This window comes from Montipora foliosa, chromosome 1 (assembly GCF_036669935.1).
Source record: "Montipora foliosa isolate CH-2021 chromosome 1, ASM3666993v2, whole genome shotgun sequence".
In the NCBI taxonomy this organism is placed as follows: Eukaryota; Metazoa; Cnidaria; class Anthozoa; order Scleractinia; family Acroporidae; genus Montipora; species Montipora foliosa.
The window spans coordinates 29002860-29025527 of NC_090869.1; the positions used below are offsets into that span (position 1 = coordinate 29002860).

The 22668-nt window shown below is 40.1% G+C and overlaps 1 protein-coding gene across 1 annotated transcript; it reads right to left on the reverse strand.

Moving 5' to 3' along the window:
* Window positions 1-542: 542 nt before the first annotated feature.
* LOC137996124 (uncharacterized) lies at window positions 543-18578 on the reverse strand. Its single transcript, XM_068841552.1, has 12 exons — window positions 18323-18578; window positions 16325-16385; window positions 15528-15666; window positions 14421-14508; window positions 14224-14311; window positions 13709-13806; window positions 11040-11136; window positions 3348-3450; window positions 2970-3016; window positions 2208-2321; window positions 958-1072; window positions 543-861 (listed from the first exon to the last, which is right to left on the reverse strand). The coding sequence occupies exons 1-12, from the start codon at window positions 18417-18419 to the stop codon at window positions 787-789; spliced, it is 1122 nt and encodes a 373-aa protein (XP_068697653.1). The 5' UTR covers window positions 18420-18578; the 3' UTR covers window positions 543-786.
* Between the last annotated feature and the right edge of the window lie 4090 nt (window positions 18579-22668).

Here is a 22668-nt window from a genome sequence, read left to right on the forward strand (position 1 = left end):
GTGCCTAATAGAAACGAGGACTCTGGGAACGAGAATGCTAAGCGAGCGCTCGCTTGCATAAACCACGCACGCGTCAGGTGACGAATCAAACGTGATACCATTGCAGAAATAAGAATGTGACCTAAAATCGGAAAGCAATGTTAAGGCGTATGCGTGTGCAGACCACTTGTAAAATTCGCTTGTTTTCATCGTTGTCAGATGTGGTAATTAGCTCGGAAATACAACATGCATCAGTCTCTTTTTATTTTCGCGCGAACGGTAATCGGAAAAGCTCACAAGGCAACCCCCCACACACACAACAATTCCCTTCTTCGAATTACTGCGCCATACCTGCTCCCTAGAAAGGAAAGCTTCTCCCGAGGAACTATGTCCATTTACCCTGCGGTTGAAGTTAAAACTGAAAATCTGTACGAACAAAACCAATATACATTTGTTTATATTTCAGATTAAATGGTAAGAAAATGTTTTACTAAGTCGTATCTTTTTCTTCGAAAATTCGAAAATATAGATCGGTCGTACGAAAGTAAACGGGTCAAAAAAAGGGGACGGCGGTATTAAAACGTTTATTGGAGTTGACTTGAATGTGAAGGTGAATCTCCGTCTAAGACAACGTTTCTATATATATATATATCTCTATACAACGCCTAACAACGCTTAAATTTTATTTTCCTACCTAACAGTACGGCAATTCATGCTTTGAGACATATGCCACAGCGAGTTGCACGTTTTTAGTTATACTAAGGTTACTTTTGCAGGCTTAAAGGTACTTTTTCCCTTCTATATCCTTTATTTTTCCAACACTTTTTGGGCTTCCTCCGCTTTTTTCTCAAACATTTGCCTTGTTCTCACCCAAACTGGATCCTAAAATCATGAAACAACAGTTGGATCAAAGAAAAATCAATCCCTCTTCATTGCTAAGAAAAAGCATTTCAGCTGAGATGAATGATTATGCCTTACCTCTGGTAAATTTAATAAGTAAGGTGTCATTCTGTTTGCAAATCGTTCACTGCTTTCACGGGGGAGAACAGAGGGCAAGTGATCTATAGCACACACATCAACAGGCTTGTTTGCGCTAAATAAAATTGTAAAAAGTATTCAATCAAAACAAAGTCGCTTTTCTTTCATTCTCTTAGTTTGTATGCTTCTTTGTTTCAGGACTTCGACTGAAAATGTGGCAAGGATTGGTTTGTTTTCATACCACCTAAACTGCTTTTCTGCAAACTCGCTAGAATGAAAGTGTATATTTGTCGAAGAGAGTTGTAGAGTGTAGATTGTAAAAGATTTCCAAGAATGCGGTAAACTCTGTATGAAGAAAAGTTCACCTTCAGCGCACTCAGTGTTATTCATAGAACAATAGCGACATTCAGATTGGAGTACGAGAACGACTACGAGTACTTAATACGAGTACGAGATTTCTGTCCTGAGCACGCGTATTAGGTTTAAAGAAGAAAATAGGGAGCTTAAGCAAGGACGACGACGACGTCTACGAGAACGCAACAAAACAATTGGTATGATTAGCAAAAACAATGGTTCTGCACGCCCGGCACGTGCGTTTTACATTTTGTTGCATTTTGTTGTTTTACATCTCGTTGCCGTTCTCGTCTTGACAACGACATGAAATGATCAAATTTGAGGTCATGTGGAGGACGAGAGCACCTGACGATGAAGTTTCAATTTTCTCTCCAAATATCCACACCATTCTAACCAATTTTAATCTTGGCATGTGTGTTCACACTTTCCAAGCCGAGCGACTTGGAGGAATCGCAAAATTATCACAATAACGGGAAATAATATTTTTAGACAACGTTCTCGTAGCCGTCGTCGTCGTCCTTGCTTAAGGTCCCTAATGTTTCGAAATGCGCATGCTCAGAACTGAGAACTCGGATTCAAATCTAAATGTCGCTACTTCTGTGTAGTGGCCTACTGTGCAACAACCACTTGTATTTCAGTATAATATATATATAACGGTGCAATTACGTTGCATAGGGTGATAAGGCGATGTGCAAGATGTGCCATGACAAGATTCCAAGATGCTTGACAAATCAGAGCATATGCACCTGTTTTGTCACCCCTATAAATCTACAGATGTCCGTTATCCTGACCTTAAATGCTCTAAACGTTTATTCTTTAGTGGACAAGTTGAAACAATCTCTTTATCTGACTGTATCATTCAGTAGAAATCCAGTTTAGTAAAGGTATCAACGTACTTGAGTTTTACTCTCTGGCATGGCTTATCAAATGTTGTTGCTGAATCATAGAATGGTAGTGGGTTGTTTGCGCTGTTGGGGTCACAGCTTACATCAACCACCACTCCTAATTTTCTGCAAACAAAACAACTGTAGTTAAATACTTCACGAGCAAGATAGTTGGAAATTTAGAAAAAAAGTTACCACAAAAAATCTGCGCTAGCTTCAAAATTTTAGTCGCAAAATTATCAAGGCATAAAAATTTGCGATAACACTATTTTGCGCTATTGGTTTGCGTACAATTCTCTCTGTGAGAAACCACACGAGTAAAGCTGGCATTGGTCAAAATTCATAGATCGTATTCATAAATGGCGACCAAGTGCTAATGAGACCAACGAGCCTCACTCCAAAGCAACATTTTTTTGTATTCTGTCCATGCAATCGAGGTTAGTTGGTCTTAAACAAAAGAATAATTTATCGGCCGCCATTTGTGAATACGGTCTATTGCTTCGATCTTGTTTCCATTGTCAGATAACTTCTTGTGGCCTTCGTGAAAGCCAGTAAAAAAAGCGCATCAAAAAAAGGTTATTGGAAGGCATCGTGGTCAGTATAAAAATAAGCACTGAATAACTTTGAAGAGCATTGAATAACATTGAGTAGCAAACATTGAGCTACAGCAGACATCAAAACTAGCCGAAATGTCTCAACTGATTGAAATCTTTTAGTCTCAAATTTCCAGCCCTGTTAAATTTAGACGGTCATGTATCAAACATTCGAAGTTACCTTCCCTCTGATTCAAGCATATCCTTTGTAACAAATGGTGGTATTTTCTAAAAGGCAAAAGACAAAATTAATAGTGGTGGTAATTACAGTAAACACAGGCAGATTGTTGTGCTTTGCAAGGCGGTGAAGTGTCAATTAAATGACCAGTGATGCTAAATGCAATTGGCTTGGCGAATTCTAATTGCATTTAAACATGTGTTCCTGGGTTGTCTGAAGATTATTCAGTACGATGCGAGAAATATACAAGAATGATAAGCAGAAAAACCAGTGCAGCTGAGTCTCTAACTAAAACAGCAAACTGGGTGCTGCTTTTGGCCGAGTAAATACAATCCAAAAGAAATAATTTTTAATCTTCTCGTGGTTATATATATTGTTTACCTCCGTAAGTAAAATGCAGTTCACAAGAATGTCATATTCCAGTATCTCCTTGAAAGGGCCACCTCCTTTAGTTTCATCCATGTCCCATTTAGCTATGGCTGACCTAAACAGTACAAAGTTTTAAGCAAGGTAGATGATGATTTCACATCATCCTTTGCACAAATCAGCACTACGTTCATGTACAGTGCACTGGTGTGACTGTGTATCAGTTGTTCAGTGGGTTGAGCATCACACTACCACGCGGGAGGTCATAGGTTGCAACACATCTCAGGAGTAGTTACTGCCTTTGTAATTTCATCTATAAATGGTTATCCCTTCAAGTCTTCTCAGATAAGGAATAGCAACCAAAGGATCTGTATCCGGCAACCCTTTGGAGTTTAAAACGTCAGTGGAATATTAAAAAATCCAACACATGATTTACGTGGATGCTGTTGGGTGCTGGAACATGCAGATGTTCATGTAGCTGTAGATGAACAGTCTGTAACCCTATTTTGGGTTCTCATGGCGTATTGCTGTTGCATGCAAAATTCATTTTCTCTACCATTGGCAGAAGAGATAAGCAAAGAACATCAAGTCAATCCATTTTGTTCTCTCATTTTCCCTAAATTTTTCAGAGAAAAAAAGGTGTGAAATAATTTTAATGTTGAAATCACAACGCAATAAGTCGGTACACAACGAGGTCTAAGGAATATGGTGGTTCTTTTTACATGTGTCACTGCGGGCTCAACTGTTCAGTTGTCAGATTCCACATACTGGGGGCAGGGGCGTGCAGAAATTCTTTTCCTCCTCCTTAGTGTTTCCACCTGTGGAATCTGCTGTTCAGATCCTCTGAGGTGTTCTTTAGGATCTGTGAGCGTGACCTCCAAAGGTGTATTGAACGGTTGATTACCCCGGAACTTGTTTGAACATGATCTGCAGCCCTACCTTGACCATTGCTCCCTACAATAAAGTCTTTGAGGATGGCCAACTTCCATAAACGTCCAGGCACATTATCTTCAAGTTTTAGTACATCCCCGACTTTGATGAGTTCCTTTTTGAACCCTTGCTTTTTGACCTGGTACATGTGACGCTCTCGCAGTGAAGCTAGGTATTTATACAAAGTGTTGAAATAGCAGTGTCCTCCAATTCTTCAGGATCAAGGACAGGATGTGGCAAAGGGGTCACATCAAAGCCATGGATCAACTTTGAAGGTGTCAAGGGCTCTGGATCATTCATATTATGGTTATGCCTGAACCTCTTTGATGAGCGTTTGCATTTTGGGCAAACTAACAAGAGCGTCGTGAAGAACTTTTCTTGATTGGCATCTTAACTACTAAGATTAGACGCTCATACATGCCTTCCCAATGTGGTGATCTGGCGGAAATATGCTTAATTTGAACTCTCTTTTGCGCAAAATGATGCTGCACCCTTTGATCTTCTGAAACAACTTCTTAATCTTCTCTTTCCCTTTCAGGAATGTTTTTGCATTATCACATGGGATCAGTGAAGGGGTTCCATAAGGGGCACAATGTCGTCTGAACGCGAGGAGGAACTGATCAGTTCACAAGTTATTCACGATCTCCAAATTACCATTGCGAGTAGTGCTACAAGCAAAGAGACAGACATAACATTTCTGTGTCTTGTTACCGTTTTTTGAATTCCCACTGTAAAAAATGGTTTCACCTTGTTAAGGCGAAAGTCTTGCAAGGTTGGTCAAGTCTAGCTTTATAGCTTATTTAGCTTTTTTTTATCAAGAGAGGGAGACGCAATAAGCTATCACAATTTTCGCACTTGCGGCCCTCTTATCCAGATTGAATTAGAATTTGGAGTGTTGGTTTTTGAGGAGAGGGAAAAACCGGAGTACCCGGGGGGAAACTTCTCAGAGCTGTGTAGAGAACTAACAACAAACCCAACCCACTTACGACGTCGAGTCCGCGATGACCCCAGGTCACATTGGTGGAAGGCGAGTGCACTCATGCACTCATAACAATACCAACCCTGCTCCCCAAGTTGGTAGCTTGTATGCTCCTCCTATTTGATATCGGCATCTGACACATCATTTGAGTACCGGTATATTTGTGACTTCACTTCGAGCTGATGGCAACCAAAATCTCTTACCCAACGCAACAACAGTGTCTCTTACTTCTCATCAACTGACCGAACAAGCATAGTCGTTAAAAGAGATTTTCTTGCAACTAGAAATGGTTCTCTTGCACTTGGTTCAAGCATAGCATGCTCGAGCCTACCCGGGGCAACTAAAAGGCCATCTGGGTTTAGCTACAGATTGAGCTGACAAACCAGCTGGGGTTGAGAATTGAAGTGTGGCGGAGTGGATCGAGTGTGCTCTTTAAGAAGATATTCTCTTTCTTGGAGGAAACACTCGATCTGGTGAGCTCATAGGAGAACGACCTCTGTGCTGGCTATCAAGGACGCTGTAGGAGATGGAACTGTCAAATTGACGACCGAAGAATTAACGTCTTGTAGCACAGGCCTGCTTCAAAATGGCGATCAATCTGAAGACATAGGACATTACGCGGAGAGCATGCTCATAGGACTGGAAGCGCGAGATGTCGAGCAGGGCTTGGAGACTGCCAGTGTCAAGCTAAAAGTTCTGAGCATGACCATCCACAGCTGAGGCGACAACAGTGTCTTCCGTAAGGCCTTTAGGACTCCAACCCGGCCACTGTGAATGGTCTGTTAGCCATCAGGGACCTCTCTCCCACAGAGTTGACTGTTGGAGTTCAAGAGCATGCAGTGCATCCTCGAGAGAGTATGTCTGCTGGGTTGTCTGTCGAGCTGACATGAGACCAGCTAGATAGGTCAGTAAGCTTCACGATCTCGGTGGTCCGATTACGAAAGAAGACAGAAATTTGTTTGGTACTGCTCAGCCAATGGAGACAAATCGTGGAGTCAGCCCAATAGTAGGATGAGATGGAGGGGTAATCCTTGCTGAAAATCTCCCTTAAACTTACACCTAGGTAGGGATATAGCTAAGAATAAATTCATCCGGTGGAAGGTTCTAATGAGGCGGTAAGTTTGTGCTCTGGGTATCAAAGGGACCTGGTAACAAGACTGTTTTCAGTGACACCCGGTATTCTTTAACATGGCGAATACAGGGAAAGAGAAGACATGCACAACAGTACTTAAAAGAACGCTTTTATTTCATTTCCAGTATCAATTAATTCTAGTGATAATTCCGTATACTAACAGATATTCAATTTTTTTTGTTAACAGATCGAATGACTTTTAAACTTTGCGATCTTTACAATCGCTTCGATCGACAGCCAAAATTCAGCAGACGATCCCCCCTTTCTCAAGCAGCGATTTTCACCGGCAGCCGGTCCTTGGCGACATCCCTGCTAGGCGGGTTCCATATCATGCCCAATAGTCCTGCATGATCCTTCTGAAAACCAGTTCCCATCTTTTTAACTGACGGCGTTCAACGCTGGAGAATTTGTGACCTATTGGTGCAGATTCATATCCGCATCATTAATGAGCTGCATTAATGACCTGCATTGGCTTCAAAAACAACTCGTACGGGCGTTGTTTCACTTCCAGGACGTAGAACGAGTAAGTGGCTGAGATAGCGAGTGTCATTCTCACCAAAGGGATCTTCACTGGCTGGAACAGCTACAATATAACCTTTGTCAATTTGATCAGCGACGATGTTTACGTAAGGTCTCTAAAAAACCCAGTTTGAATAGCCTTTTTCTGACTTAGTGCAGTCGACTAAGACTAAGCCCACTTTCTGAAAAGAAACATTTAAAAAATTTGACGCTACCACTCAGGCGTGAAATCTAACGAACAAGCCTGGCGAGAATTTCTCGATTTTCTTTGTTTAAGCAACCTCAACTTTCTTTTGATTCTTCGTTAACTATCAAATGAAACTATTCCAAGCTTCATTATCGAAGAAAAGAGAAGTAAAAACTCGCTTGTGTCCCTTCTATCAGGAAAATGCATAGTATTGTTTTCCTCCCATTAACCGGGCTGAAGTGTTCATATGGGCAAAAATTTCAGCCCGCTTACCGATCTCGGTTGGAAAAACCGAGATCTCGGCAACCGAGCCAACCCACCCTCTCAAATGAACGTGTCGAAGTTTTTACAAATAAAGGTAATGCGAGATCTCGGAAACCGGGCTTATATGAAGAGGCCCTGAGACTGTTGAGTACCTTCTGTGTTAGGGAAGAGCCTTCCTGAGATTAAATATCCCATATTCGGGGCTTGAGCGGTGGGGTAGCCATAGATGATTTCAGGTTTCAGGAACTGCCACACTGCATCCAACTGATGAGAATTTGGACAGAAAAGTTAGCTTGACTGAAATAGTCTGTTAACCCAGCTGCTACAGTCAATGGGAGTGACGATTACGTCTTTGATGAGAGTATCTCCCTCCTCTGGGATGATAACGGAGCTATGAGCGTGCGCGTGGAGCACCATGGATAAGAGAATATGGTAACCCATCTGTGCGAGAAAATTTGGTTTTGGTCATCATCCGACCGTACGTGCATATGCCAATGTGATCAGTATCACGTGACCATATCGCTGGCTCAAGTTTAGTGCTCATCGAGGCAGCCATACTCCAGCTAGTTTACAGCGTACATCTTTGATATTGGACATCCATGTCATGGTCAATTGACACCTGTCAAAACAAGGTACCCGCTGAACAGTATCAAGTCGAGAACAGCTTTTTTCAAGTTGACCGCTGACCAGATACTAGGTTTTAATTGGATCGCAGGTTCAAGTCAGTTAACTTATTGTAAGAATAAACAGCCGGGAGTTCTACAGCTGTATACATCATTGACTGATCCCACTGAATATGTGTTACTGGAGATAGCATCACGAAATGTGTTAATGCGTACAATCTTACTGCCACGAGGCCTTGATGAGCAGCTCATTAGTGAAATGCCTGGTAATGTAAAAAAGAGAAGACCCTTCATCAAGAAATATGTTTGCTTTTTAGTGATATCGTCGTTACTGACTGAAGCAACAGCAGTCTTTAGAATAACTGGATTAGGGTGACTGTGGCACGAAGTCATTGAGTGAAACAGTGAATGCTTGGATTGCATTCATTCTCAGAGTTGAGACTGGTACAGCTTGTACGATGTTCTCTGAAACTGTAATGGCATGCATGTTGACTGGTGTTGGGGGAGACGTCAGTGATGCTGGAGGTGATTGAAGAGCTGAAGGTCCACGAAGTGTAGTGTGATGTAGTTACCGACACATTGAACACCTAAACTGTGATTTTCAATGTTTGGCAGTATGACCACCTCTGAGATAATTACAGCACAACTGCCTAGACCTAACTACTGACACACTGAAATGTGTTGTGAGAAGACCCACAGAAGCGACACAAAACCCTTTTTGGTCTCTTAAAGGGCTTGAATTTTTTGGGTTTGGACTGATCAGCAGGGTTAACTGTTGCAAGGATGGCAGTGGCTGTGCCATTTGGAACTACATCATTTAAGGACGGTGCCTACTATTGCTATTGCGCATACGTTCTTCGCATCTCGAGATACCCGGATTTCCTATCGGCGGTGCTTATTTATTCAGGGATATTTTTGCGCGGTTCAAAACTATGCGGAAAAAGCAGAACTTACCGAGTGCTCTTGGTATCCAAAAGTAAAATGGGGGTAACCATGCATTTTTCAGAGATAATTAAGCTTCAATTTGGAAAAAAAACGCCATACATTGCTTTGTATTTAAAGCTTTTTACAAATATCGTTGATTAATTATCTCCGAAATATGCGTGGTTACCCCCAATTTTCTTTTTGGATTTCGATAACACTTGTTAAGATCTGCTTTTCCCACACATTCAGTAAACCGCGAAAGTAATTTGGGGGCATAAAAGTCTCCATACCTGACAAGGGAAGATCCAGTGTTTCAAGAGATCTCATGTCACCCTCATAATACTGTTGTAAAGCGTACCGAAACCTGCATTGGTGTGCTGTGGTTGGCCATAGTAACAAGGGATACAGTTTTGTCACCATAATTATCGTGCGATGTTTCAACCAGCAAGTTATAGTTGTCTTCACTGGCCATGATACCCTCCACTCTCTTTTTAACTTGTTCTGATAACTGGCCTTGGAGGAAATTGAACTTCGTGAAATTTGAAATGCCCTTCAAATCGCGGGCTTCAGATCTGAAAACATTCCAGAAACTGAGCCATTTCCTTGGTCACCACTGAAGACTGGAAATGATATTTTCGGCAACTTAAGTGCAGAATGTTTCAGCTTTTTGGAGGTGGTCTTTACAAATTTCGGGCTGAGGACTTTCTCGATTTCTCACCACAAGGAAGAATGAACATCAGAAATTTCATCAGCATCATCAAACTTTTTATCCGCTCTGTCCCTGTCTCCCAAAGCCACATGACTGTTTTGAATCTCTGTTTTCTTCTGCAATTTCCATTTTTATCAAAGATTGGGTCTAGTTTCTTGCTTTCATTTGTAAACATCCGAGGTAAGTCTGGTAAGTTGGCTCTCCTTGTAACAGCGATTTTCAGAAAATCTTTAATCTCGCTTGCTTTGTTTGTTTCTGGCTCCTCACTTGACGAGGTTCGGTTCCACCACATGCCAACACCGTTCGCTGTCACTTGTGTTCAATGAAAGAGCTATTGAGGCAAGAAATCCCGGTCTCTGCATCAATTTGTGAAATCGTTTTGACCACGAAATCACAAAGCAACATGTTCTAACGAATATGGCGGTTCTTTTCACATGTGTTACTGCGGGCTCAACTGTTCAGTTGTCAGATTCCACAAACAGCAACAATATGACAGTGAAGTGAAGTGAAGTGAAGCGAAGATTTTATGGCCCGCCCACTTCCCTTGGGGCTTTTCAACACTTATTTGCATTACTGTTTGGCATACATTGTTCATACTACTTATTATGGGGTTGATTATTGTGAAAAAGATAGATGCCCCTGTCTGAAAGAAGGCAACGCCACAAGACTCTTTTGAACCGTGAGAGGGTTATTCAACATCTAACACAAGCTTTTTAAAATGTAATACGTGTACCTACAGTTGGACTCCTTATCCCAAGATATTTGAAAATCTCACCATTTGCAGACGTAGTTACAAAGCAGAACTTACTCCTTGGTTAGTTTTAAAGACCCCAAGTGTTGGTCCAGCTTGTTATAACCTCGTTATTTTAGGTCGATGTAGGCAGATAAAACACAGATACAAACTGAACACTAACAGTTTAATCCATCATGGCTTCCAGACCCCGCACAGTGCACATGTCCTTACAAATACTACCGCTGATCATTACGCAGCTGAGGTCTGAACCCAAAAGATTTCCCACTGGATAGCCTGATGCTAAAACAATTGTGCCCAACCAGTGCATAGTTTGCTTTTAATGCCTAACAACTGTTACAATAACTATATCTCTAAGACACACATTGACCACTTTTAGTGGCCTATGTTTAACAGTACATCCTGCATTTTCTGGTTTGATATGATGACCAATAATTTTTATGATAAACATCTCTTCTTAGTATGTACCATGGTACAGCACCATTGTTTTTCCCTTAGGATCATTGTCCCAATAGTGGTGACACACTTGGACCAACTATTGAAGGAAAAACGTGTGGGTAAAAATTTGTAGCTAAAGGTTCTAAAGAGGGTTATTACAAGGTGTTCCTAACTTCAAATTTCATTTGACTCTTTTCCATCAGAGAAAGACATTTAAAATATTATTGTCATTTGAGAGATCACACACTTACTCAGGAATGCCTACTTTATGAGCCATTTCAATTGCTCCTTTGCCACAGCGACCCAAAGCACCAATCACAATGACTCGTGGATGCACTTCAGGAACACCTATTAATGACAAAACGAAATAATGAAATAACTCGTTTGTGAGAAGTTGAGCACTTGTCAAAGCCTATTATGGAGGTCATTCAAGACCTTGGTATAGGTAGGGTATTAGGTCAGCAGATGAGTGTGTTAGTACATCTGGGAATGTAAGATAGCGAGTGTGGATTGTGTGACAGCAAGGTGTTTGTCGGTGGATTAAAGAGACTTGTTTAGACCTTTGTGGCCCGCCTAAGTGGCTCTGATATCCTACAATTAAATTGCGACAAGCATGGAGAATTGAGTAGAAAGAGCACTGCCACCTTTAGATTTGACAGGATCACTGTCTCAGGTTGTGGAATGTTGGCGAAAGTGGAAACGATCATACCAGTATATTACATCAATGGCAAGGGAATCATGAACGTGGCCTGCAAAAAAGCTCAATTCCCTCATTTAGGAGGTATGGAAGTTCATGATATTTTGGCAGATGTTGAAAACCCTGGACCAGTTAATGCAGAGGCCAATGATGTCTTCTCTGTGTGGCTTCAAAAGCTGGATGCTCATTTTCGAGCCAACGACAATGTCTTGTATGAGTGCCACATTTTTCATCAACTAGCACTAAGACAGCTTAGGAATTCATGGTCCTGCCATTTACGCAAACAAGCTCATCATTGCAATTTTAGAAAATCTATTGTGATCAAATGGCAGATGTTGAATTCAAAAAGAAATTGCTGGAAGTTAATAATTACTCTGGAGGCTGCATCAGATGCTAGTAAAGTTCGAAAGTGGGAAGCTTCACATGAACAAGCAAAGCAAATGGTTACTCTAAACCGAGAGCCCGGACCAAGCACTAATGTGGTTCGGAAAACCTCGAGACATGGATCCAAAGTGAAATTTGGCAAAACGTGCTTTGCTAGGGACTACACTTCTACTTGGAAGGGGGGGCCCAGTATGACCTTGAAGCACTGAAAGTTACATATTCAAGCCAGTTAAGAACCTCAGCCAGGATAGAGTGCTGGGTTCTGCGTCTTCAACCATATAGCTATTGCGTTTGTTATGTGTTCAAGAAAGAATACAGCAGATGTTCTTTTCTTTTTGACAAAGACACCTGCCTCAGATCAGTCACTACAAGATGATAAATATGTGCATTTGGTAGCTCAGGATGCTGTTCCTATGGCTTTGAGAATTCAAGGGGATTGAACAGATCTCAGCACTGGATCCAGAGTTACATGCAATAATCATCAAAAACTGTCTCATTGAAGGCCAATGGAACAGTGCTTCTAAGGCATACTTGCCTGTGTGCAACAGGGTTTTTGTTATGATTTTTAATAGCAGGGACAATTGAACATATAGCAGGGACCAGGATGGCGGCTCTGACCGGCTCTGCCACCATCTTGGCACGCTGTGCCAAGGCGGGATAGGTGTGGTAGGGGGTCGTCCCCCTCCCACTGGGGGGTAAGGGGGGCCTTCCCCAGAACAATTTTGAATTTGTGAGGCCTAATGGGTACCTTTGGGTAAAATACTGGTCGATTTTCCGCTTCATTTCCTTCGCGCTACGGCTGACCGTAACCGACTAACATGCACAGTGTCTCATTTTTGGAGAAATTTACTTCCGGCAGCCGTATTAGAGCCCGCCATAGCAATTTGCTTCAACTCCCTAATGACGAAAGCAGGGCGCGCCGATCAATGTGTTTTCTGTTACTTGATAACATCTTGTCATGAACTCCAAATCAGCTACACGTACATGTACGCAAATTGTGGTACAACTAACAATATCCAGTAACAGAGAAATAAAGCACGATTTGGTTTAAGAAAATATTAAATAGTGAAATACAAATATCGGTTGACTAGTCTCTTCATATTGAAAGAATCCTTGTACAACCTGCGCTTAAAATGGCCGGGACAAAAATAAAGATAGCAGAGTAAAGGTCCCGGCGTCCCGGCTTTAACAAAAACCCTGTGCAATGAGTTGACCTTCATTGGCCATTTGATTCTTCAAGGAACAATTAAGAACTGTTGTCCCCTAAAGTCGTTGCAAGGGAGTCGTTAGTCTGGCCCATGAAGGGCGCCAGAGAATTGTTAAGACCAAGGAAAGACTTCAAATGAAGGTCTGGCGGCCCAGAATGAACCAGGATATGGCGAAATGATGTGCGGAGTGTTATGGTTGCCAGCTGGTTACCAGGAATGTCCCACCAATGCCAGTGAAGTCAACAGTGCTTTCCAAACGACCATGGGAAGAAGTAGCTATGAATCTACTAGGTCCATTACCATCTGGAGAACATCTGTTAGTTTTTGTTGATCATTACAGTCTGTGTATATAGAAGCTGATGTTTAGGTTTGGTTTTGTTGCCTTATAAGCAGCATCTTGTGTACTAGACATCCAATTAAAGTGCAATCAGATTCCAATTGTGCAAAAGTAGTCATTTTTCTTACAATTATTTTTGCACTCCCTATTGTTAATTTTCAGCAGCAAATACTGCCTTAAACACTTATAACATTTTCATATAGTTACCTTTGAAATTGGTGTCATGAAGACTCTGAAACACAGCCTAGACAATTAGGGATAAAAATACAATAATTTCATATACATGTAGGTCACCTTTAAGTTTTGCAATTTGTCCAAGTTCTGTTCTGATGTGGTCAATAAATGCAGCTTCACTACTGTAAGCTTTCACAGCAGGCATTGGCTTATCAGGACTGGTGGAGGAAAAATATCATTGTTTGTTGATGAGGCATAATGATAAGGCAATAAGTAAAATTTATTAATGTGACTTTTAAACCACAAATGCCTTCCAAAGTCAACAAAATCAAAACCTCAACTATGCTCAGCCTGGTAAATATGCACACATCAGATAATTGTTTCCTGCTCTTCTTTCAATCAATCAATAATTATTGTTATCCTGGTAAATATGCAGGCATGAAATATTTCCTGCCTTTATTTCCCTTCCACCGCATCCACTATTTCATCTGCAGGTTGTGTGAATCCATGATATGAAATTATTTCTTATATTTTTGTTTATGCATACTCTTAGATCGATAAGTTTATCTGTTTGTGTGAATTAACAAATTGTATAATGTTGTAGATTGCTCAAGATTAATATGTATTTCTCAAACCTGATCTGCTGATGGCACCACACAAGTAATCCTATTCCCATTCCACCAAAACCCGCCATTGAACTGAACTCAGTCACAACTCCCCTTCCTTGCAAAAGGTGAAAAAAAATAAGAAAGATATCACCTGCACCAATAGGTGTTTTATAAGTAAAAATGACGTCTGAGTTCAAGAAAACCACTTGCTATTTTAACTTTACCATTCTCATCGGTCATAAATTCAATGTCCAAAATGCATCCTCCTCCCTTGATGAAACGAAGGAGTAAGTTTTCCCAATCAGTTTGATACTAAATTCAGGGAAACAGAAAGAAAAAACAATTCTTAAACACAACCACAAAGCTGCTCAAATTCTCAAACCTAAAATAAATTAGCAAGAGAGAGATAACCACAAAGAGTGACCACCACCAATGCTGAAAAATATAGATCTCCTTATTGATTGACCAAGGTTAAAATATATACCATCCTCTTCAATACAGTACATGTGTGAGAATGAGTCCCAGCAGTGAAATAAAAGGAGATTGCCAGCTAAACCTAGTTTACAGCCCATGGGTACCACAACTCTTCTAGGGCTCAGAGGTGGAGTATGCAAACTAAAAGCTACTAGGTCATAGGTTCGAGTCCTGTTGACAGCATTTCTGAATTTCCCAAAGGCAACATGGAAAAATACACCTCCCGAAAAATGACCATTGCTACATAACCTAATTAAAGCTACTAGTGAACAGCAACAGCCGTGACATCATAATCAAAAATACTAATATCACCAGCAGCTCCTTCATTACAGTGTATTCAGCATCTTCTGCAGGTACCAAAGCAGAAATTACGTAAAACAAAAGAAACAAAAGACAGAAAAAAAACAACTCCAAATAAAGACTAATCCCAAGTGACCAAGAACACAATGCTTTCCGGTACCTGCAGAAAGACCCTGTTATTCTTCATTTTAGCACAATTATGCAGAGCAAGATCTCAAACCATTCATCCACCAAGTAATGACTATACCCCTAACTCTTTCTCAAGTATCCCTTTCATCTAATCAGAGCGATTTACACAGTAATTAATTACAGGTATCACAATCCATGCATTATCAACTGAGCCAATGGCCCATTCATTCTCTCAGTGTATGTTATTTCTTGAAAATGAAGACCAAATCAGATGGGAAAAGGTCCACTACCTGGCAACACTCTAAAGTTCAATAATTATTCTAAGCCACCTGGAAAGATTATGCCAACTTAATGAATAGCATGTCTCTGGCTTTAAATCTAGACAATGCATGAAACAATATTTGTTTAATGGGGTAATTTGCTCTAACCTTATATGCATGAGCAAAGAATATGTGCCAATGTGATACCGGGTCCATGCAGAATGGAAGCTCCTTTATCCCCAAAATATAGGCATCTTTTGGAGCACTCACCCATGACCCACACGGTACCATGTGGACACCTGGGACACTGTCAAATAAAAAAAGATCCTAACCATAAAGCCTATGTTCATTCAAGAGCAAGATTACGTATTTAATTTCACCCTGATGAACTTACTATATTTTGCCTTTCCATTTGGAAGCAATTGTTTGGTCTATTGTTGATTCTTGTGACAGGTGCTGTAATTCTTATCAATAATTATTTTATTATTTGGGAGGATGGGTGCTCTTTCAGTAGTAGAGTCAGGTGGATGAAGTGACCCTCAAAACCTAGGAACCTTGGGGTACTGCATTGAAACCTAATGCTTTTTCAAAAGTGTAGGTTAGTTTTTCCAAGATGCGGCCATTTTAAATAGAGGTAATCAAGAAAAAATGACAAAATTATCTTATAGTACAATCACAAACGTTCTTCAAACTTTGAAAATTTAGGGCTTTAATTTCAACCTAAAGGTTTATGGACCATTAAACTGAAAACTATAAACTTAAAATAAACAATCTTCTGCTTAGAATGAAGGCTTAAAATTTCACTATTATGTCTGATTATAAGGAATAACAATTAAAATACAGTATGCAGTGATAAGAACTTTTCATTAATATGAAGAAAAAGGGGAAGTTTTTTTTTTTTGAAGGAAGAAGCACTTTATTAAAGAATACCAAAAATCCATTGTTGTAATTTTGAAATCACTCACCATTGAAATTCTTCATTCTTAAAGGCGCACTGATCTGAAAATTCCACAGTAACTTGAAAACCTGGAATAACAATAATTATTTTTGGAAAACTCTTTTGGCTGGATCTCATCATCTCTTTGTAATAATGATTCTGAGAGAGCACCCATATGATATATTAGTTCATCCCTAATCCATCCCTAAAAACTCAGCTGCATACATAGTCCAAGTATATAGAAAGCCATCTGTGAGACTAAAAAGGTTACCAACTGAAGGCAACCACACTTTTTAAAAAAAATTATGAAGAAAGCCTTAACTTTTTGCAACTGTCATGTTATTCGGTCATTGAGATTTAAGATCCTCAAGCTCTCCATACACCTGCTTGAAAGTAACAGCATAATCAGCTTTACAGTTAATAGCTTTGATCCTCTCATGTAATAAAAATTATTGTTAAGGGGAGATATCTTTTTTCTTGGAGGGGGGAGGGCTGGGGCCTCAGAGGGGAGGGTCATCACCTACTTTGATTTAATTTGGTGTTTTCTTATAGGTACTACCGGTATGGTACATTTCTATATTATGCCATGGCCCATAGTTTTCATGGGAACTCATGTCCTTTTCCATCCCTATCAAGTCGTACCAGACTCAAGTATTGTTTCTTCAGCTTCTTGCTGTTAACCTTCCGCTGCCTGATCTCCAGAGTCGTTTAGTTCTGAAGAATTACTAGTAGATCTGACAACACACTCTTCCCTGTCACTGCCACTGTCAGATTCTGAATTTGAGTGAGAGGCTGGCTGAACGTTGTTCTCACTGTCCTGCACAATAGAACTCAAAATCTTATTGCTAATATAGACCTTATTCATAAATGGCGGCCAATTTATAATTCTTTTGTCGAAGTGCAAATTAGCCTACCAAGCCTCCATACCATACAGTGAATTGAAAAGAATTTTTGCTCTAAAATGAGGCTTGGTAGGCTAATTTGCACGTGGACAAAAGAATTATAAATGTGACCGCCATTTATGTATACGGTCTATGTACCTTCACCACCCTCATTCTTTCATCTTTCTTTCCCTTAGATGCAATATTGTGATGACTAATGTTAACCTACCCTGAGGGATGACAACTGGTTCTGTGATAGAGATCTTCCCAGTCAATGTTATTGTATTCCTGTTGCTTTCGCATGCTTTCTGTCATTATCTGTTTGCTGCTTGTCGCTTATCCGTTCACATTTTCTTGTTTCAGTGCACACACATTCAATATCAAGATATGTTCATATTCAAACATTTTGCATTCAGAAGCAAAGTGTGAATGTCCAATGGCGTGAAACATACCATGTAGTAGTGAGGGTAGGGTTGCACTTTTATCAGTTATCTACAGGTAGAGGGTCAGGGGAATTTTTATTAAAAAGCAAGCGAGGGCCAACACTTTTTTGGGAAAAATAACCAAAATTCCCCAGCCCCAAGGAAAAAACGTACCTTCATTAACATACTAATAATATTAAAGTGCAGCTGTTTTGGTTGTTGTTGTTATTCGTTTTTTCCCAAAAAAACTACGATTTGTGCATTAGCATTGTAAGAACAGATGCCAAAGAGTCATTTAGGTAAAACGTTTGCAGCAAGGCACAATGGTAGGTTAAGCATGAGTCGACACAAACAACAACTTTGGCAGCTCAGCGTGACACGATGGCGTGACAAAATGCATGAACAATAAAAAACAACAACGGCTACGACACCTTATTAGCTGCAGGTTGGGTAGCTATCAGTGCAGTAGACGCGATCTAACCTTGTAATTTGTGTGTACTAAACGAAAAATTACAGCTTTAAGCTAAGCATGATTTAAGGCACGAGCCATAAGTATCGATAATAATTACATGGGCGTGACGTGATGCACGAACAATAAAGTAACCTTAGTTTTCTGTGCCCTACAAACAACTCTAAACAATTTGTTTGCAATTTTTGATAAGGATTTAATGCTAGTCCAATAATTTGTCTGGAACATTGCAGTACGTAGCAGCAGCTTCATACCTTTTTCTATCAGAAGTTTGCATTTCTCGGGGGTCAAGGCTCTCCGCTGTTCGTTTGGTTTTGTCTCCGCACGAAGCCATATGTGAAGAGCATCCATGCTTGCAAAATTAATCACCGGAGTCCAGTGGAAACTGGGTTGAAATGGAGCCAGTGGAGACTGAGTTGTAATAGAGCTGGCTTGCTTATCGTTGGCTCTTATGGTTCTCTCTGGGAACGACAATGAAAAGTTGGTGTTCTGATTGGCTCACTCAATTCCGGTTGTCAAAGGGTTGGTAACAAGACTTAACAAGACGCTTTAGAAGCGTTTATTCGGAATGTCTAAGGCACAGAAATAGATACATTTAGTTTGGAAGGTTTAGAAGGTCTTAAAGGAAATTGGAAGGACTGAATAGCTGATTTTGTTATTGCATTTGACAGAGGAGAACGCTTCCTAAGTTAGTTCAGGTTTAAATGTCCGTTTCAAAACGATTTGGGAGATTTTTCTGTAAGCATCGTTGTTTGCTGGGACGCTCGCATGGGTTTGTGCGGAGCTTCCTACTCGATTGTCAAACGCAGTTCAATAATCCAAGAAAAATATTACTGCTAGGTTACGAATAAACAGCCGTTATTATCCTGTTTTTATACCAGTGTAACGGACGTATACAAAACATGGACCCCCCCTGTGGACCACCCCTTTGTGTTGCCAAGTTTAGTTACAAGCAGAGAAATCTTCGGACGAAAGAAAGAAGCGATACTCGCACTTATCTGGAAAATTTAAGCTGGAGCCCATGACTACGATCTATGTCACGGCATTTAACATCTCTATAGACTACAATCTGTACAGACTACCTTTCCCGCAAAAACAAAAATACAAAAACACCCGGTTATGACATCAAGGTGCTGCTCTCATTCTTATAAACAGGAATATAGAGCAGTCGTTCGCTTGTAGTTATGGGCTACTGATTTAAGCAATTGTCTCTTATAGACACCTATATATCATCCATTTCAAATTGGAAATTGGTGGCTCCAAAGGGATTCGTCTTTAACCCGCACTTCAAATGTACTTTCATTTAATTCATCGAGTTTTTCACCGGAACAAACGAGCCCAACAAATTGACCAGTGCGCCCAACCTTCCTCGCATCGCAGGGGTCATGGATTTCACCTGAATTTTTCAGGTGTCTATAAGAGACAAGTGCTGAAATTGTCCAGATAAGTGCGAGGATCTGCGAGGATCACTTCTCTCGCTTTCTTTTAAAGATTTTTCTCACAAAATGAGGGGTGGTCCATGGACCGGGTCCACAGGGGTGGTCTATGGACCTGGGGTCCATGTTTTGTATACGTCCCAGTGTAACAGATTTCACATGGATATGGATACTCCCAGGATAAACGGTTCAACTAAACTAATTGTTTGTTGTAGATAGTTGCATTTCAAAAGGTTTAATGAAGCGTGGTTGAAACATTGAGTTTGGCAAATGGCTATTGACCTTCCCAAAGTTAATTTTGATAAGAATTGTTGTGAATGAGGGCGGATACAATATGAAACTGAGAGGCAGAGGTTGCATTCTTGTGGAATGTAGTAAAGGCCTTGAAGTGCTGCGGGGTATAGAGAGCGAGATTATTCTTTGTGAAACATCCTGATTGGCCCATTGGAATTGAAGCATTTCATTGATCTTACTTAAATTGCTCATGTAGAAGAAATTTTAAAACAACTTTCTCAAACTTGTGGTTAGATTTGACAGCCCTCTGAAAATATAAAGCGAATTAACTGTAGTGATGCACTTTACAACTAAAACGGTAAAAAAATCGCCGTAAAACTTACTGATAGTGATCGGAAAGAAGGCGAGATCTTTCTAGAAAAGAAAACCGTTTTCAGGAAGCAAATATACCGTAGTAATGGACTGAAAGGAGAGAGAGAGACCCGACCAATTAGTTGTTCTGGTGTTGCAAATCAGTCCTACTCGAACTAAAAAAAAACTGAACAGTTGGGCCATCAAGGAAGAAAATGGTACATTCTAAAACTGAGTTTGTTATTTTTCGTCCTTGGCCAACGAAGCTTGATTACTACTTTACTGTAGTACTGGGCCCAGTTTTTCGAAAGGCGATTAACCTAATCCAGGATTAGCGTAAACTTTTGTTTCATGTTTCAACTTTTTGTTGAAAGTTTCTTTGCTTATTTTTGTTTTACAAGATTGACTTCTTCTAATGTAAAGTTTTGCTGAATATCAGCGTTAAACAGCATTTGGGAGTAGAGAAATAAACTCCTTGGTTAATTTTTAACCTGGGATTAGCGTTAATCGGCCTTTGAACAACCGGGCCTGGATTTAGATGTTCTGAGTTATGTATCTTTTGTTTCCCATGGTCGTACAAGACTAACTAACTCCTTTGACCTACGCACCCCTTTTTGCAAAACATCAACTTTTCAGGCCTCGTACTTGAACAGAATAGTTAAACTATGAAACTATGTTTGTAAGCTAGCACCCTCGACCAGTTTTTCCTCGCCTAATGCCTTTCAACTTTTTGTTCGCAAATTAATGAGCACTCACCTGTCGCGGGTGTCAATTACCCCTTCACGTGGACACTAGTCCCTACGTGCCCATGCCACTCGTAATTTACTTTATTTTTTGTACGAATGTTTGAGTATTCATTTTATTTTTGTTCCTATTTTATTTCATTTTATTTTTACCTAGGTCTTAATCTAGGGGCGGTGCCTCGCATGCGACGTTAGTCCCGTTCTTCACGTGTTGTATTATAAATTTATATAATATATTGCAAGAGGAGTACCCAATAAAGCTGTTAAAAAAAAAGAAATAGAAACACTTATTTCAGTTATGCGCTTGTTTAGCATCATTTTCGTCACCGCAATTTGCGTTCTGTTTCTGAGTTTTTTATGAGGTAGTCATGCTATGAGGGATAGCCGAAAGAGGCAATCCGATGACTTTCAGTAACTGCATGCCAATTTATCAATTTATTTAACCCTGCTTAAACAATTTTCTTGTACATCCCAAGTCGGATTTGAGCTGGGTACCGCCCCATTCAGAGGAACTAGACCACGAAAGCCTACGTGACAGAGTAGGGGGAAAATGTTTTCAAAGAAGTGGTCAGAAGTAATATCGTATGACTCGGTAACACATCTCACCAAGGTAATAATCTCCCGGTACTGCAAAGAAAAAGTATTCAATATTTTTAAATACCATCGTAGAAACTTGTAAAGAAACCGTTTAGTGATTTTGATTGGAATCAATGCCATTAACGACAGTTTTAAACGTGAACAACTATTCTACCATCGCACTTACACCATTGTTGGGTAATTTCTCACGTTATGAAATGCACGCTATTGTATTTCGGTATTTACACTTAGGTATGCATAGTCTTGTATGAATTACTATTTGTAGTCAGGTATATATAGACATTTTCTCGCAGTTTCAAGATCACTCAACGGCATCTCTCGCTACCTTTCTGTAAAATTTCCTTTGTGATATGCGTACTTCGCTAATGTAATGTAATCAGTGCCGACTACTAAGGGTGTCAGGTTGATGTTTGCTCTTTCGAGAAGTATTGAAATGAGCATTATAATGATCGTTTGTTGTAAGCTTTTTTAAGTTGAGCTGCTCGACATATGGAATTATAGCTGGCAATAAACAAGATGCCTTCCTGGTGCTTGTCTCCGTCTGATGATATTTACTATGAAAATGATTTGTTCTTGTTTTACTGCAGAGTGATTAGAGAACAATTGAACGGGATATTGAGCAAGATATTGTGACATAAAATACACTGGAATACTGTGAATCAAACAAAGTGTAGGCTACCCGTAGCCTCTTGCTCTTATTTAAAACTCATGTTAGCGGCATTGATTCCAATAAAACCCAGTAAACAGATGTTTTATTTTTCGCGCCAACAATACCGCCAGCTACGCATGCTTTATGGAATTTAAGAATATTTAATACTTTTCCTTAACAATACCAGGAGAATTGTAAAAATAAATAAGCTGTTTATTATGAACCATGGCTCGAGAGAGGTTGGGTTAGCGTTAGCCTGCTTTAAGAATTCAAACTGAAATTAGTTCCGGTTTTGAAGTGTTCCTGCCACAAATATCTCATAGCGATGGCTCACGGTCATCGAAACTATCAACGCTGAATCTCTTTCTTTCGAGCTATATCAAAAGATTTATCTCATAATGAACAAGAGATGTTTTGAAATTTGGCTTACCACTGTGCGGTACTTCTTTGAAAATCCCAAAACGTGTGTACAAGCTCGAATCGAATCCGGGAATTTACCCCTACGAGAAATTTTGAAATTTAGGTCATCAGAAACGCCCTTTCTAGCGTAACAGATGATCGGAGGTTGTTTATATTTTTCAAATACAGTA

Coding starts and splice junctions, on each gene's coding strand:
- LOC137996124 (XM_068841552.1), bottom strand. CDS start 18,419: ATGGATGCTCTTCACATATGGCTTCGTGCGGAGACAAAACCAAACGAA. Junction 3,017..3,347: donor ACTGCATTTTACTTACGGAG/GTAAACAATATA, acceptor TTTGCCTTTTAG/AAAATACCACCATTTGTTAC. Junction 2,322..2,969: donor ATGCTTGAATCAGAGGGAAG/GTAACTTCGAAT, acceptor TTTTGTTTGCAG/AAAATTAGGAGTGGTGGTTG.